The 16,997-nt window shown below is 44.6% G+C and overlaps 1 protein-coding gene across 1 annotated transcript in view; it reads right to left on the bottom strand.

Moving 5' to 3' along the window:
* Positions 1 to 16,997, bottom strand: part of LOC120020740 (cadherin-4-like) — a 404,415-nt gene that overhangs the window by 22,667 nt on the left and 364,751 nt on the right. Inside the window, exon 10 of the mRNA XM_038964479.1 lies at positions 10,311 to 10,483. Within this exon, the coding sequence (XP_038820407.1) occupies positions 10,311 to 10,483 (173 nt within the window). The remainder of the gene's footprint in view (positions 1 to 10,310; positions 10,484 to 16,997) is intronic.

Raw genomic sequence — 16,997 nt, 5'->3', positions numbered from 1 at the left:
CTATCGGTCTATTTAATGTGTTGGCAGAATGTTTGTTTTTTTATTCAGTAATTTATGCTGTATTTGGCAAAGGACTGTGACAGTTTCTGAAAGAGAAAACAATGTTTGAATTCAAAAAAAAATTTGCATCGTTTTTTCCCCCAACCTAAATATGCTGGATTATCCACAAATTCTGAAACATTGTCTAGGCTACTCAAAATAAATTCACTAGTACAGTAGCATACAAACTTCAAACTAAAAGATCAACTGTCAAATTCTTCTGTAGGCTATAAACCACACTGCCTATGGGATCACATACATCAAAACTTGAAATACATAGTCTACCTATTTACATAGACCCAACTAAATGAGAGATGCAGATGGTAATTTGTTGTATGGCTACAGGAATATGAACCCATCGCGGCTAGAAAAGGTGAGGAATGTATTTCAATCAATGGAATTGTCTGTACAATTTCCAATCCCTCATATTTTATTAGTAAATATTTATATATATATTTTTTAAATATTTTCTAAATATATTTTCCTTTATTTCCCCCTAACCCTACCATGCCTCCCATAACTGGAGTAAACTAATGGACAACTACACTTACAGTGCCTTTGGAAAGTATTCAGAAACCTGGACATTTTCAAAATGTTATGTTACAGCCTTATTCTAAAATTGATTAAATAAAAATGAAATAAAACATCTACACACAATACCCCATTGTGACAGAGCGAAAACAGGTTTTTAGAAATGTATGCAAAAAAAAAAAAAAAAATTAAGTAAGCATAAGTATTCAGACCCTTTGCTGTGAGACTTGAAATTGAGCTCAGGTGCATCCTGTTTTCATTGATCATCCTTGAGAAGTTTCTACAACTTGATTGGAGTCCACTTGAGGTAAATTCAATTGACTGGACATGATTTGGAAAGGCACACACCTGTCTATATAAGGAGTAGAGCAAAAACCAAGCCATGAGGTCAAAGGAGCTCAGAGACAGGATTGTGTCGAGGCACAGATCTGGGGAAGGGTACCAAAACATTTATGCAGGATTGAAGGTGCCAAAGAACACAGTGGCCTCCATCATTCTTAAATAGAAGTTTGGAACCACCAAGACTCTTCCTAGAGCTGGCCGCCCAGCCAAACTGAGCAATCGGGGGAGAAGTGCCTTGGTCAGGGAGGTGACCAAGAACCACACCAGAGCTTGAGGATCTGCAGGGAAGAATGGGAAACTCTCCCATACAGGTGTGCCAAGCTTGTAGCGTCATACCCAAGAAGACTTGAGGCTGTAATCGCTGCCAAAGGTGCTTTAACAAAGTACTGAGTAAAGGGTCTGAATACGTATGTAAATGTAATAGCAATTTTATTTTTTATAAATGTGAAGAAATTTCTAAAAACCTGTTTTTGCTTTGTCATTATGGTGTATTGTGTGTAGATTGAGGAAAACAGAGTTTAATCAATTTTAGAATAAGACTAACGTAACAAAATGTGGAAAAAAATGCTTTCTGAATGCACTGTAGGCTTCTACTTCCAACTTATACATACTATATACATTTTACAGACTTTTTGTTTGTTTTTAGTCCAATCATTCAGCTCCACTCAACCCACTCCAGGACCTTGAGATGCTTCTTACGGAGCCACTCCTTAGTTGCCCTGGCTGTGTGTTTTGGGTCGTTGTCATGCTGGAAGACCCAGCCACGACCCATCTTCAATGCTCTTACTGAGGGAAGGAGGTTGTTGGCCAAGATCTCGCGATACATGGCCCCATCCATCCTCCCCTCAATACGGTGCAGTCGTCCTGTCCCCTTTGCAGAAAAGCATCCCCAAAGAATGATGTTTCCACCTCCATGCTTCACGGTCGGGATGGTGTTCTTGGGGTTGTACTCATCCTTCTTCTTCCTCCAAACACGGCGAGTGGAGTTTAGACCAAAAAGCTCTATTTTTGTCTCATCAGACCACATGACCTTCTCCCATTCCTCCTCTGGATCATCCAGATGGTCATTGGCAAACTTCAGACGGGCCTGGACATGCGCTGGCTTGAGCAGGGGGACCTTGCGTGCGCTGCAGGATTTTAATCCATGACGGCGTAGTGTGTTACTAATGGTTTTCTTTGAGACTGTGGTCCCAGCTTTCTTCAGGTCATTGACCAGGTCCTGCCGTGTAGTTCTGGGCTGATCCCTCACCTTCCTCATGATCATTGATGCCCCACGAGGTGAGATCTTGCATGGAGCCCCAGACCGAGGGTGATTGACCGTCATCTTGAACTTCTTCCATTTTCTAATTTTTGCGCCAACAATTGTTGCCTTCTCACCAAGCTGCTTGCCTATTGTCCTGTAGCCCATCCCAGCCTTGTGCAGGTCTACAATTTTATCCCTGATGTCCTTACACAGCTCTCTGGTCTTGGCCATTGTGGAGAGGTTGGAGTCTGTTTGATTGAGTGTGTGGACAGGTGTCTTTTATACAGGTAACGAGTTCAAACAGGTGCAGTTAATACAGGTAAGGAGTGGAGAACAGGAGGGCTTCTTAAAGAAAAACTAACAGGTCTGTGAGAGCCGGAATTCTTACCTGTTGGTAGGTGATCAAATACTTATGTCATGCAATAAAATGCAAATGAATTACTTAAAAATCATACAATGTGATTTTCTGGATTTTTGTTTTAGATTCCGTCTCTCACAGTTGAAGTGTACCTATGATACAAATTACAGACCTCTACATGCTTTGTAAGTAGGAAAACCTGCAAAATCGGCAGTGTAACAAATACTTGTTCTCCCCACTGTATATATATATATTATATATATATATAACATTCTATTGGTTGCAGGAATTTTGTATAAAAATGTAAATTGAAAAACTAATCAGTTCATAAACATGGAATCGGTACATCAAAAATCTATTCAACTATTTTGCAATCTATATGGCAGAGCTGTCCATTTTTTGGTTCTTAAATGAAACTGGTATACTTTTTTATTTATTACAATTTTCTTTTTCAAAGTAACAGATACAGTAATTTCGGTTAACACAGAACTAAAGTATTGCGTAATTGGTCAGATGCTCGATTAAGTTCTGGGTCCATACATGTCATTAAGAGAAGAGATAGAACGAGGATCGGAACCGGAATGAAGAGCTCTATCCTCTCTCTTTGCAAGTTATGGGCATGTCTATGGGCCAAATGTCCACTCCCCTTCTGAAATTTGAAAGATGCTAACACCTGCGAAATTGTGATTTGTCCAAATAACCAGTGCCGAAAAAGAACCGGAACTGAGTGGGTAGGTGACAATGCAGTGGGAAGCGAAAGGACGAGGGAGATCCATGGCTCTGTAATGGCGGAAGCAGAAACACTGTTTGATTCTGTTGGCGTGAGTGAAGAAATGGAGTGGAATACTGTAACATCTAAGAATGAAGCTAGAAGGGCTAAAGTTGTAAATCAAGTATGATAATGCCTCTGCTTGTTGGAGTACGATTCATGAGCAAGGATGTTTTTTGGGGGAAACCCGTTTGCAGTAACAAAGATGGTGAAGGATGCATTGGGAGAAGTGGAGTCAGTCAGAGTGACCAAGAGTGGTATGATGTTGATTTCATGGTTGTCAAAAGAAGAAAATGAGAAAGCATTGTGGCTCTGCAAATTATTGACACATGAAGTGGTAAGTTATGATTATCGGAGTAGGGCACCGATAAAAGGTGTCATATCAGGTGTCTCGGTAGATATTGAGGCTTCATGGTTTAAGATGAACATGCCAGGCATAGTTGATTCACATCGCTTAACTCACAATTTGAATGGTAAAAAGGAAGAAAGTCTTTCTGTATTATTGATGATTGATGAAGAATTTCTCCAAACCCATATAAAGCTGGGATATATGAGATATGCGGTGTGAGCTTATGTACAAAAGTTGCTTTCAATGTCATAAATGTTAAAAAGTTTGGGTACGGGTCAAGTGTTTGCAAACGGAAAATCATTGTTGAAGAGTCTAAGGATGCACTGTGATGGGGATCACATTCCAGAGTTCTCTGAGTGCCCTGTTAGGATGAAGGAGGACAAAGTAGAAAGGATCAGGGTATTCGAGAAGGTCTTCTATGCGAGTAGAGATGATGAAGCCTTGGAAGTGGATGCCCAGCAGCCTGTGGATGTCAGTCTGAAGAACGCTGATTTTGTTGCGTTTATTGTGCAGGTGGTTCATTTTACAGGACAAACAAACAAAAAAAGAAACTGGAAATCATTGTGAAAGCAGCTAAAATATTATTGGATTTCCAGCACGGCTGAAACATTGCTGGGAATACTGACTAAATATGTTCCCCCCTCTCAGGTCCCAGAGCCTGCGTAGGGATCTGAGTACATTTGACTAAGTGAAGGAGTACATTGACTTTTGTTTTAGTTTTTTGAGAATAATACGTTTTATTTATTTAAAAATAGTTTTTTTTAAAAGTATCTCAGTTTTCACCCCACCCAGTAGGTGGTGGCAATACATCTTTTTGGATGTAGTCTGCCTATAAAACCTTAAAGAAGAAGAACCGTAACTAATGCTGCTTGTTATCTGTATCATGACAGATCTACGGTACCACTTATGTTTACGTAGTCTGTCCACAAAAGACTACAGATACAATACTGGCCTATCAAGAAAAAGAGCAGTAGCTGCACATTTTATCAAAAATGAGTTACTGACATTTTTGATAAATGTAATACATGCTTTATCATGTAGACAAATATCCTGGCTACATTGTTTTGTGTTATGGAGTGTTGGATTCGAAACTTTGAACATTGTGATATTAAAGACATAGATCAGTCGCATAGTATATAAAGGAGTGAGATCTGTACAAAGACAGAGTGGCTGTGGAATGTGCTGGGTGGACAGGAGGAGATCAAAGGATTCCTATAAGGGAAGCAAATGGACATCTGTGGATTAGGCGAAGGAGGGGTTGAGGTCAGGAGGTGAGGTCAGATCCCCTGAAGAGAGTATTAAGGGTTTACTACCCTCGCCCTGTGGAACCATAAAATGTAAGGATTGGAGAGAAGTAGGAGTGTCTTAAATTTCTTATGGCTGCAATCCCGGTGACGGGATGATATGACAACAGCCAGTGAAAGTCTAGGGCGCCAAATTCAAAACAACAGAAATCTCATAATTAAAATTCCTCAGACATACATGTGTTTCATACCATTTTAAATGTATTCTCGTTGTTAATCCCACCAAAGTGTCCGATTTCAAATATGCTTTTCAGCGAAAGCACGACAAACGATTGTTAGGTCACACCAAACCACAATAAGCACAGCCATTTTTCCAGCGAAAGATAGCAGTCACAAAAAAGCTGAAATATAGCTAAAATGAATCACTAACCTTTGATAATCTTCATCAGATGACACTCATAGGACTTAATGTTACACAATACATGCATGTTTTGTTTGATAAAGTTCATATTTATATGAAAAAATCTGAGTTTACATTGACGCGTTACATTCACTAGTCCCAAAAACATCCAGTGATTTTGCATAGCCACATCGTTTCAACAGAAATACTCATCATAAATGTAGATGACAATACAAGTTATACACATTGAATTATAGATATACCTCTCCTTAATGCGACCGCTGTGTCAGATTTTTTTTTTTAAATACGGAAAAAACAAACCATGCAATAATCTGAGATGGAGCTCAGAACAATAGCCAAATTAGCAGCCATGTTGGAGTCAACATAAACCAGAAAATACATGATAAATGTTTCCTTACCTTTGATGAACTTCATCAGAATGCAGTCCTAGGAATCCCAGGTCCACAATAAATGCTTGATTTGTTAGATAATGTCCGTTATTTATGTCCAATTAGCTACTTTGGTTAGCGCATTTGGTAAACAATTCCAAAGTCACTAAGCGCGTCCACTATAACGTGACGAAATGTCCAAAAGTTCCGTAACAGTCAGTAGAAACATGTCAAACGATGTACTGAATCAATCTTTAGAATGTTGTTAACATACATCTTGAATAACGTTCCAAACGGAGAATTAGATTGACTTCAGATGAGCGTTGGAACGGAGGTCCTCCTCATGTGAACGCGCCGTGGTGAAAGCATGGTCAGCTCGTAGCAGACCTGACTAATTCCTGTCTCCTTCGGCCCCCCTTCACATTAGAGTCATCAGACAAAGTTCTATTGACTGTTGACATCTAGTGGAAGCCGTAGGAAGTGAAAACTCATCCATATCTCGCTGTAATTTAATTGAGAGCTTGGTTGAAAATCTGCCACCCCCAGAAAAAATCCAAACAGGAAGTGGAACTTCTCAGGTTTTTGCCTGCCATATGAGTTCTGTTATACTCACAGACATAATTCAAACAGTTTTAGAAACTTCAGAGTGTTTTCTATCCAATACTACTAATAATATGCAAATATTAGCAACTATGGCTGAGGAGCAGGCCGTTTACTCTGGGCACCTCTGTGCACCTTTCATCCAAGCTACTCAATACTGCCCCTTCAGCCATATAAAGGTTAATCACTAACCTTTGATGATCTTCATCAGATGACACTCATAGGACTTCATGTTACACAATACATATATGTCTTGTTCGATAAAGTTAATATTTATATACAAAAACCTCAGTTTACATTGGCGCCATGTTCAGAAATGCCTCAAAATATCCGGAGAAATTGCAGAGAGCCACGTCAAATAACATAAATACTCATCATAAACTTTGATGAAAGATACATGTTTTACATAGAATTAAAGATACATTTGTTCTTAATGCAACCGCTGTGTCAGATTTCAAAAAGCTTTACGGCAAAACACAATATTCAATATTCTGAAAACAGCGTTCAGCCACAAAAGCAAGCCATACAGTTACCCGCCAAATTTTGCAGTCAACAAAACTCATAAAAAGCATTATAAATCTTCACTTACCTTTGCTGATCTTCGTCGGAATGCACTCCCAGGACTCCCACTTCCACAAGAAATTTTCGTTTTGTTCGGTATTGTCCATCATTTATGTCCAAATAGCTACTTTTGTTAGCACGTTTGGTAAACAAATCCAAAGTCACGAAGCGCGTTCACTAACTAAGCTGACGAAATATCCAAAAGTTCCGTAACAGTCAGTAGAAACATGTCAAAAGATGTATTGAATCAATCTTTAGAATGTTTTTAACATAAATCTTGAATAACGTTCCAACCGGAGAATTACATTGACTTCAGATGAGCGATGGGACAGAGCTCCCTCTCATGTGAACGCGCATGGTTAGAGCATGGTCAGGTCATGGCAGAGCTGACTAATTCCACTCTCATTCGGCCCCCCTTCACAGTAGAGGCATCAGACAAAGTTCTACAGACTGTTGACATCTAGTGGAAGCCGTAGGACGTAGCAAACTCATCCATATCTCGCTGTGATTTCAATAGGATCTTGGTTGAAAATCCACCAGCCTCATAATTCCCACTTCCTGTTTGGATTTTTTCTCAGATTTTTGCCTGCCATATGAGTTCTGTTATATTCACAGACATCATTCAAACAGTTTTAGAAACTTCAGAGTGTTTTCTATCCAATATGAAGAATAATATGCATATATTAGCAACTGGGACTGAGGAGCAGGCAGTTTAATATGGGCACCTCTGTGCACCTTTCATCCAAGCTACTCAATACTGCCCCTTCAGCCATAAGAAGTTAAGTGGGATATATGTACATGTGATGGTGAGAAATGTTTTGCTGTCTGAATACAGCTGTGACGACTCTTTGGGAAAATTAAACTTGGTTAAGCTTCTCTAGTGTCCGTGAGTTATTTACTCTGAAAAATAAGAACCTAACAGGAGGAAATGGGGTCATGTGTGAAGTAACTGCCATCACTCACATCAGTTACTCCTTTCTACCTTGGTTTTACAGTTTACCTTGGTATTATTGATTACTATTTGCTGATACACGTATCAAACTATATGAAACTGACAGCCATGTGCAAATAAATCTATGAACACAAGTTTGTGTAAAAAAAATCATAATGGAAACATATTGCATTGGGTGTACCAAGCAAGAAGGCAGTAACTGCTGTCTAGGGTCAAAGGTCATGTTAGAGCAGAGGTCAGGGTCAATATGAATAAAAAATGACTTGTTAGTTAGACAACAGAACCACATTTCCAGTGATCTGCCTACAACTAATTTGGCTTGACAATTTAAAAACGTTAAAGCCATTTCTCTCAGTTCCACTCAATTAGCAGTTACTGCTCTTTTGCTTGGCAGAGTAGCTTCTATATGTACAGTAGCTCTATTTTTCAGGCAGAGAAAGAGGGTCCCAGAAACAGCTTAGCCCTGCTTGTTAACCCGTGTGCTGAAACATGCAGTGATACGCGATGGCACGGGAGAGGTGAGGTCAGGGGTGCAGTGAGTGGGAGGGTAATTGGCATTCAGGAGTGATCAGGGCTGGGTGATGCTGAAGTGCCCTTCATGTCCCCCTGCTCTCCTCCACGCTGAAGAGGCTCCCTCACCCCTTAATTAACACATGAATATTCCAATTAGACACCAGTGCTACTGATGAAGAGGATTAACTGCTACAAAACTGTGTGTGTGCGTGCATACCTGTCTGTTAATGCCTGAGAGTGTGTTTACAGTATGTGTGTGACCTTGAGTGTAGGTGGGTGCACACCCAGGTGTCCCAGTTTAATGGGGAGGATCAGTGGGAGAGAGGCAGGTGGGATTGGGCTGCTGCTCTATCTAGATTAATGGGGTTGACTCCCATTCATTCAGCTGTGGGGGAGACAAGGGAACAGGGAAACAGGCCCTGCATTAACTGCAGACTGATTTCCACTGTCAACACTATACTATTTAACATCTATACATGAATGAGTGAAGGGCATGCACACATACATAAGGAACTTGCATGAAATTGGGTTTGTTTCTTTTCCTGAATATTCACCACAAATCAGATATTAAGCAACTAAACCTGGCAGCCATACCAGTCTTTTGTTTTCCATAGAGGTCAAATCGGTCTGCGTTCTAAAGGATGGTCAGGCTGGAGTTATTGCCTAGTGGGACTATTGGGAAATCTCTGAATATAAACGTTATGAGACAGACTCGTGGTGCCAGAGCTCAAAGGTTTAGACTCAGCACTTGTACTTTTATGGCTTTGGTAAAATCATCAGACTAAGCGATGAGTATCAAATAATATCATAATGATAGAGTATGTTGTACATTTATGTCTTTGGACCATTTAGGAGTAGGATTGGCAGTTGTATTTTGCCCTGAATGTCAGGCCACAGAGTGTTAGGAGTGAGAGTCTGTAATAATGTGAGGGACTGTGAGAGACAGACTGCAGGGTGTTAGGAGCATGAGTCTGAGATAATGTGAGGGACTGTGAGAGACAGACAGCATGGTGTTAGGAGCATGAGTCTGAGATAATGTGAGGGACTGTGAGAGACAGACGGCATGGTGTTAGGAGCATGAGTCTGAGATAATGTGAGGGACTGTGAGAGAGAGACTGCATGGTGTTAGGAGCATGAGTCTGAGATAATGTGAGGGACTGTGAGAGAGAGACTGCATGGTGTTAGGAGCATGAGTCTGAGATAATGTGAGGGACTGTGAGAGACAGACGGCATGGTGTTAGGAGCATGAGTCTGAGATAATGTGAGGGACTGTGAGAGACAGACGGCATGGTGTTAGGAGCATGAGTCTGAGATAATGTGAGGGACTGTGAGAGAGAGACTGCAGGGTGAGAACAGCTTCTCATAAAAGACTCTGCCGGCAGCCTGCTGATGCATTATGGGATAAACAGAGTTGACCCTCCGTGATCTCCCTCATTAGCGATCTAAGAAGGAGTGGGATAGGGAGGGGCACACACCTACAGGGGTAGGGAAGAGGATAAATCAGGTGAAATCCATTCCCATGACCCCCTCCAGGAGGGCCAGAACGTGTTGGTATTTTATAGTCATTAATGGTGCTGTTTGCAGGGTTGGGGTCAATTCCATTTAAACTCCTGTCAACTGAATCGGACATGAACAGTCTCTAAACATTAATCATATAATTCAGTTCCTGAACAGACTGGAATATAGATAGGAATTGACCCCAACCCTGTCTGACTATTTTACTCATAATGGTTAAGGTTTAGTCTAGGGAGGGAGAGAATCCTGAGTTAGTTATTAAGGGCAAAAGGTGACTGACTGGTGTACAGGGGTGGTGACCTATAGGAGGTGACTGCTCACGGTACAGGGGTGGTGACCTATAGGAATGAGAACACCATCCACTGTCAGACTATAGCTAACACCAACAACATACACTGGGGATGTGCAGTAACAGGCTGACATGAAACTGATCCAACAGGAAGTCAATGCCCCTTCATCCCCCCTGCTCCCCTGACAGACAGTGTGACCTTGTTGTGCTACTGACCTCCCTATCCAGGCCAGCAGCCATGGTGAAGATGTCTCCCGTCTCACTGTTGATGGTGAACATGTTGGGGATGGGCATGTGGGGGGTCTGGGACAGGATCCGGTAGCGCACCATCCCATTGGCTGTGGTGTCGTCATCTGAGTCGTTGGCTGTCACTTGCATCACCAACGTGCCTGCCAACAGAGAAGAGAAACAGCCAGCAACAGTTAGAGGAAAACACTGTGAATCCCTCAGTGAAGGAAACACCTCCCACTGGCAAAGATAGAGCTAGGATCAGTCATACAAACACCAAGAGATTTAACATACGTTCCCCATTCTCATACACCCATACGAAAACAATATACATTTCAATATATTTAACTTAACGTAAAATGTATTTCAAATATATCTACATACATTTGCATCTTTGCTGAAATGCATGTAATGCATTAACAGGGTGACAAAAGTGGTTCCTAATTCGGCATATGACATAGTTGGGCCCTTCAGAGGATACTTAAATGACTCTTTACATATTGATCAATGGATATATTTTAACATTCTGTCATAAAGAGCACATGTTTGATAAAAAAACTAAACATTTCCCATCTCAAGAGGTTAAAATACATTTTAAAAATTACTGTAGTAAGTGCCTATCTTAGGCTAACGCCTGTATGTAGTCTGTTACCAAAGGTTGGGCTTGAAACTTCACTTATTCATCCTCTCCAGCACCACCCCAACATCAACATATGTGAAAATTGTGTTTTTCTGTTTTGCAATAAAAAAGGAAGAAAAAGAAAAGTGTTTCCAATGACATTATCAACCAATTAGGAGACAATTATTAGGCAATGCCTACTCAAAACTGGTCAACATCACACGATGATGCCATTGGAAACACATCTTTATCTTTACTACAAAACATTGAAAAGTACCATTTTCACATATATGGTGATGTTGGCGGGTGGTCCTGGAGATGATGAATATGAAGTTGAAATATTTACGTTTTCCTTTAATGATACTGACATACAGTGCATTCGGAAATTATTTATACCCCTTGACTTTTTCCACATTTTGTTACGTTACAGCCTTATTTTAAAATTGTTAAAATAGTTTTTTCCCCTCATCAATCTACACACAATACCCCATAGTTGAAAAGCAAAAACTGGTTTTTGGAAATATTTGCAAATGTATAAAAAAAACAACTGAAATATCACATTTTCATAAGTATTCAGACCCTTTACTGAGTACGTTGTTGAAGCACCTTTGGCAGTGATTACAGCCGCGAGTCTTCTTGGGTTTGATGCTACAAGCTTGGCACACCTGTATTTTGGGAGTTTCTCCCATTCTTTACTGCAGATCCTCTCAAGCTCTGAGGTCCTGAGCACCTTTAGGTGCCTTTGGCAAACTACAAGCGGGCTGTCACGTGCCTATTACTGAGGAGTGGCTTCCGTCTGGTCACTTTACCATGAAGGCATGATTGATGGAATGCTGCAGAGATGGTTGTCCTTCTGGAAGGTTCTCCCATTTCCACAGAGAAACTCTGGAGCTCTGTCAGAGTTACCATTGAGTTCTTGGTCACCTCCCTGACCAAGGACCTTCTCCCCTGATTTCTCAGTTTGGCCGGGCGGCCAGCTCTAGAACGAGTGTTGGCGGTTCCAAACTTCTTCCATTTAAGAATGATGGAGGCCACTGTGTTCTTGGGGACCTACAATGCTACAGAAATGCTTTGGTACCCTTCCCCAGATCTGTGCCTCCACACAATCCTGTCTCAGAGCTTTACGGACAATTCCTTCGACCACATGGCTTGGTTTTTGCTCTGACATGCACTGTCAACTGTGGGACCTTATATAGACTGGTGTGTGCCTTTCCAATTAATTGTCACGACTTCTGCCGAAGTCGTTGCCTCTCCTTGTTCGGGCGGTGTTCGGCGGTCGACGTCACCGGTCTTCTAGCCATCATCGATCCATTTTTCATTTTCCATTGGTTTTGTCTTGTCTTCCCACGCACCTGTTTTCAATCCCATCCATTACCTATTGTGTATTTAACCCTCTGTTTCCCCTCATGTCTTTGTCAGAGATTGTTATTTGTCAAGTGTTGTATTTATTGTGTATAGGTGTGCGACGGGTCATCGTACCCATATTTGTTTTATGTTTTCCTATGAGTGTTATGGAGCAGATTACTGGGACTATAATTAAAAAACTCCATTCTACACTCTATTTGACTCTCCTGCGCCTGACTTCCCTGCCACTTATACACGCAACTGTGACAGAATCTCTGACCTAATATATATGAAGTCAGCAGGAGAGGACACGACGCCCATGGAGGTGGAAAAGCGCGTTATGGAACAAGCGAAGGAGATTGACTGTTTGAGCGCCGTCATGGATCGCATTGTCCAGAATATGGATCGCTGGGAGAGACAGGGAGTTTCTCCAGCGCCTCCACTGCCACAACTGGGATTTACCTTTAACGCGTTTTCCCCACCTGAACCTAACAAAATCCGTTTACCCCTACCCACGGGTTACAACGGAGATACTGCCGGCTGCCAGGGTTTCCTCCTTAAACTGAACTTATATCTGGCCACGGTCTCCCCAGTACCATCCGACCGGGAGAAGAGTTCCGCCCTCGTCTCCTGCCTCACCGGGAAAGCACGGGAGTGGGCCAGCGCTGTGTGTAGAGAGGAGAATGCGGCGTTGGACCATTTTGAGGAGTTCACCCTTTATTTCAGGAGAGTATTCGACCATCCTCCCGAAGGAAAAACGGCAGGTGAGCTCCTCTATCATCTGAGGCAGGAGACGAGGAGTGCCCAGGAGTTTGCTTTGGAGTTTAGGACCTTGGCTGCCGGCGCTGGATGGAGCGACAGGGCCCTGATCGACCATTACCGTTGTAGCCTACGCGAGGACGTCCGTCGGGAGCTGGCCTGTAGAGACACCACCCTCAACTTCGACCAGCTGGTGGACATGTCCATCAGGCTGGACAACATGCTGGCTACTCGTGGACGTCTAGATCGGGGTCTGGTTGTTCCATCCTCCCGCACCCTCTCTCCCGAACCAATGGAATTGGGAGGGACGGTGCGCCGGGAGACCGGAGGGGGTTCCCGCTCGAGCACCATCTATGGTCGCAGAGATCACACTGCTGGTCGGTGCCGGGTTGGTTCCTCTGGGAATAGAGAAGGCAGGCAGGGCACTCTGGCATCACCCCAGGTGAGTAGGCACCATTCTCATCCAGAGCCCTCTGTTGCACTTATGTTTGTCTCTGTCACTTTTCCGGATTTTTCCCTGCATTCCCAGTATAAGGCGCTAGTAGATTCAGGCGCGGCTGGAAATTTCATTAATAAAAATTTAGCTCATAGTTTAGGGATCCCTATTGTGTCTGTGGATATGCCTTTCCCTATTCATGCCTTAGATAGTCGACCATTAGGGTCAGGTTTTATCAGGGAGGTCACCGCACCGTTGTATATGATAACGCAGGAGGGTCACAAGGAGAAGATTAGTCTTTTTCTTATTGATTCCCCTGCGTATTCTGTGGTGCTAGGTCTACCCTGGTTAGCGTGTCATAACCCCACTGTTTCTTGGCCACAGAGGGCTCTCACGGGGTGGTCGCGAGAGTGCTCAGGTAGGTGTTTAGGGGTTTCCGTTGGTGCTACTACGGTGGAAAGTCCAGACCAGGTCTCCACCGTGCACATTCCTCCAGAATATGCCGATTTGGCTCTCGCCTTCTGTAAAAAGAAGGCGACTCAATTACCACCCCATCGACAGGGGGATTGTGCGATAGATCTCCTGGTAGACGCTGCATATCCCAGGAGTCACGTGTATCCCCTGTCGCAAGCGGAGACGGTGGCTATGGATACATATATCTCTGAATCCCTGCGTCAGGGGTTCATTCAGCCATCCATTTCACCCGCCTCTTCGAGTTTCTTTTTTGTGAAGAAGAAGGATGGCGGTTTACGCCCGTGCATTGATTATCGAGGTCTCAATAAAATCACGGTGAAATATAGTTACCCGCTACCTCTGATAAATACAGTTATGGAGTCAATGCGCGGGGCACGCTTCTTCACAAAATTGGATCTCAGGAGTGCGTATAATCTGGTGCGTATTCGGAAGGGTGATGAGTGGAAGACGGCATTTAGCACCACCTCAGGTCATTATGAGTACCTGGTCATGCCATATGGGTTGATGAATGCTCCATCAGTCTTCCAATCATTTGTAGATGAGATCTTCAGGGACCTGCACGGGCAGGGTGTAGTGGTGTATATAGATGATATTCTGATATACTCCGCTACACGCGCCGAGCATGTGTCCCTGGTGCGCAGGGTGCTTGGTCGCCTGTTGGAGCATGATCTATATGTCAAGGCTGAGAAATGCTTGTTCTTCCAACAATCCATCTCCTTCCTAGGGCATCGGATTTCCACTTCAGGAGTGGAAATGGAGAGCGACCGCATTACAGCCGTGCGTAATTGGCCGACTCCAACCACGGTAAAGGAGGTGCAGCGTTTTTTGGGGTTTGCCAATTACTACCGGAGATTTATCCGGGGTTTTGGTCAGGTTGCGGCTCCCATTACCTCACTGCTAAAGGGGGGCCCGGTGCGCTTGCAGTGGTCGGTTGAGGCGAACAGGGCTTTTGGACACCTGAAGACTCTGTTTACCTCGGCGCCTGTGTTGGCTCATCCGGATCCCTCTTTGCCATTCATGGTAGAGGTGGACGCATCCGAAGCTGGGATAGGAGCAGTGCTCTCTCAGCGTTCGGGTGTGCCACTGAAGCTTCGCCCCTGTGCTTTCTTTTCGAAGAAGCTCAGCCCGGCGGAGCGAAACTATGATGTGGGGGACCGAGAGCTGTTAGCTGTCGTAGAAGCCTTGAAGGTGTGGAGGCACTGGCTTGAGGGGGCTAAACACCCTTTTCTCATCTGGACTGACCACCGCAATCTGGAGTACATCCGGCAGGCGAAGAGAATGAATCCTCGCCAGGCAAGGTGGGCCATGTTTTTCACTCGTTTTGTGTTTACTCTTACTTACAGACCAGGCTCCCAGAACGTCAAGGCAGACGCATTGTCTCGGCTGTATGACACAGAGGAGCGGTCCATGGATCCCACTCCCATACTCCCAGCTTCGTGTTTGGTGGCGCCAGTAGTGTGGGAGCTGGACGCGGACATTGAGCGGGCGTCACGTGCAGAGTCCTCTCCTCCTGAGTGTCCAGCTGGTCGTCTGTACGTTCCGTCTGCTGTCCGCGACCGATTGATCTATTGGGCTCACACGTCACCCTCCTCTGGTCATCCTGGGATAGGTCGGACGATGCGCTGTCTTGATGGGAGGTACTGGTGGCCCACTTTAGCTAAGGACGTGAGGATTTATGTTTCCTCCTGCTCGGTGTGCGCCCAGTGCAAGGCTCCTAGACACCTGCCTAGAGGTAAGCTTCAACCTTTACCTGTTCCTCAACGGCCGTGGTCGCACCTGTCGGTGGATTTTTTGACTGATCTTCCACCTTCACAGGGTTACACCACGATCTTGGTCGTTGTGGATCGGTTTTCGAAGTCCTGTCGTCTCCTCCCTTTGCCCGGTCTCCCTACGGCCTTACAAACTGCAGAGGCCCTGTTTACACACGTTTTCCGGCACTATGGGGTGCCTGAGGATATTGTGTCTGATCGGGGTCCCCAGTTCACATCAAGGGTCTGGAAGGCGTTCATGGAACGTCTGGGGATCTCGGTTAGTCTTACCTCAGGTTTTCACCCCGAGAGTAATGGGCAGGTGGAGAGAGTTAACCAGGATGTGGGCAGGTTTCTGCGGTCCTATTGCCAGGACCGGCCGGGGGAGTGGGCGAAGTTCGTGCCCTGGGCAGAGATGGCCCAGAACTCGCTACGTCACTCCTCCACTAACCTTACTCCTTTTCAATGTGTATTAGGGTATCAGCCGGTTCTGGCTCCTTGGCATCAGAGTCAGACCGAGGCTCCTGCGGTGGACAATTGGTTTCGGCACGCTGAGGAAACCTGGGAGGCAGCCCACGTCCACCTTCAGCGTGCCATAAGGCGCCAGAAAATTGGCGCAGACCGTCGCCGCAGTGAGGCCCCGGTGTTCGCACCAGGGGACAGGGTCTGGCTCTCGACCCGAAACCTGCCCCTCCGCCTGCTCTGCCGGAAGCTGGGTCCGCGGTTTGTGGGGCCGTTTAAAGTCCTGAGGAGAGTGAACGAGGTATGTTATAGGTTACAACTGCCCACTAATTACCGTATTAACCCCTCGTTCCATGTGTCTCTCCTCAGGCCGGTGGTGGCTGGCCCGCTCCAGGAGGCTGAAGTGCGTGAAGTTCCTCCACCTCCTCTAGACATCGAGGGGGTCCCGGCGTATTCTGTTCGATCCATTTTGGATTCGAGACGTCGGGCGAGGGGCCTTCAGTACCTCGTGGACTGGGAGGGGTACGGGCCGGAGGAGAGATGCTGGGTTCCGGTGGAGGACGTTTTAGATCCTTCCATGTTAAAAGAATTCCACCGCCTCCATCCGGATCGCCCTGCACCTCGCCCTCCGGGTCGTCCCCGAGGCCGGTGTCGACGCGCTGCTGGAGCCGCGCGTCAGGGGGGGGGTAATGTCACGACTTCTGCCGAAGTCGTTGCCTCTCCTTGTTCGGGCGGTGTTCGGCGGTCGACGTCACCGGTCTTCTAGCCATCATCGATCCATTTTTCATTTTCCATTGGTTTTGTCTTGTCTTCCCACACACCTGTTTTCAATC

Source organism: Salvelinus namaycush, chromosome 2 (assembly GCF_016432855.1).
Source record: "Salvelinus namaycush isolate Seneca chromosome 2, SaNama_1.0, whole genome shotgun sequence".
NCBI classification, from domain to species: domain Eukaryota; kingdom Metazoa; phylum Chordata; class Actinopteri; order Salmoniformes; family Salmonidae; genus Salvelinus; species Salvelinus namaycush.
Note: the sequence above shows the minus strand (reverse complement) of the source record. Positions and strands in the feature narration are given on the sequence as shown.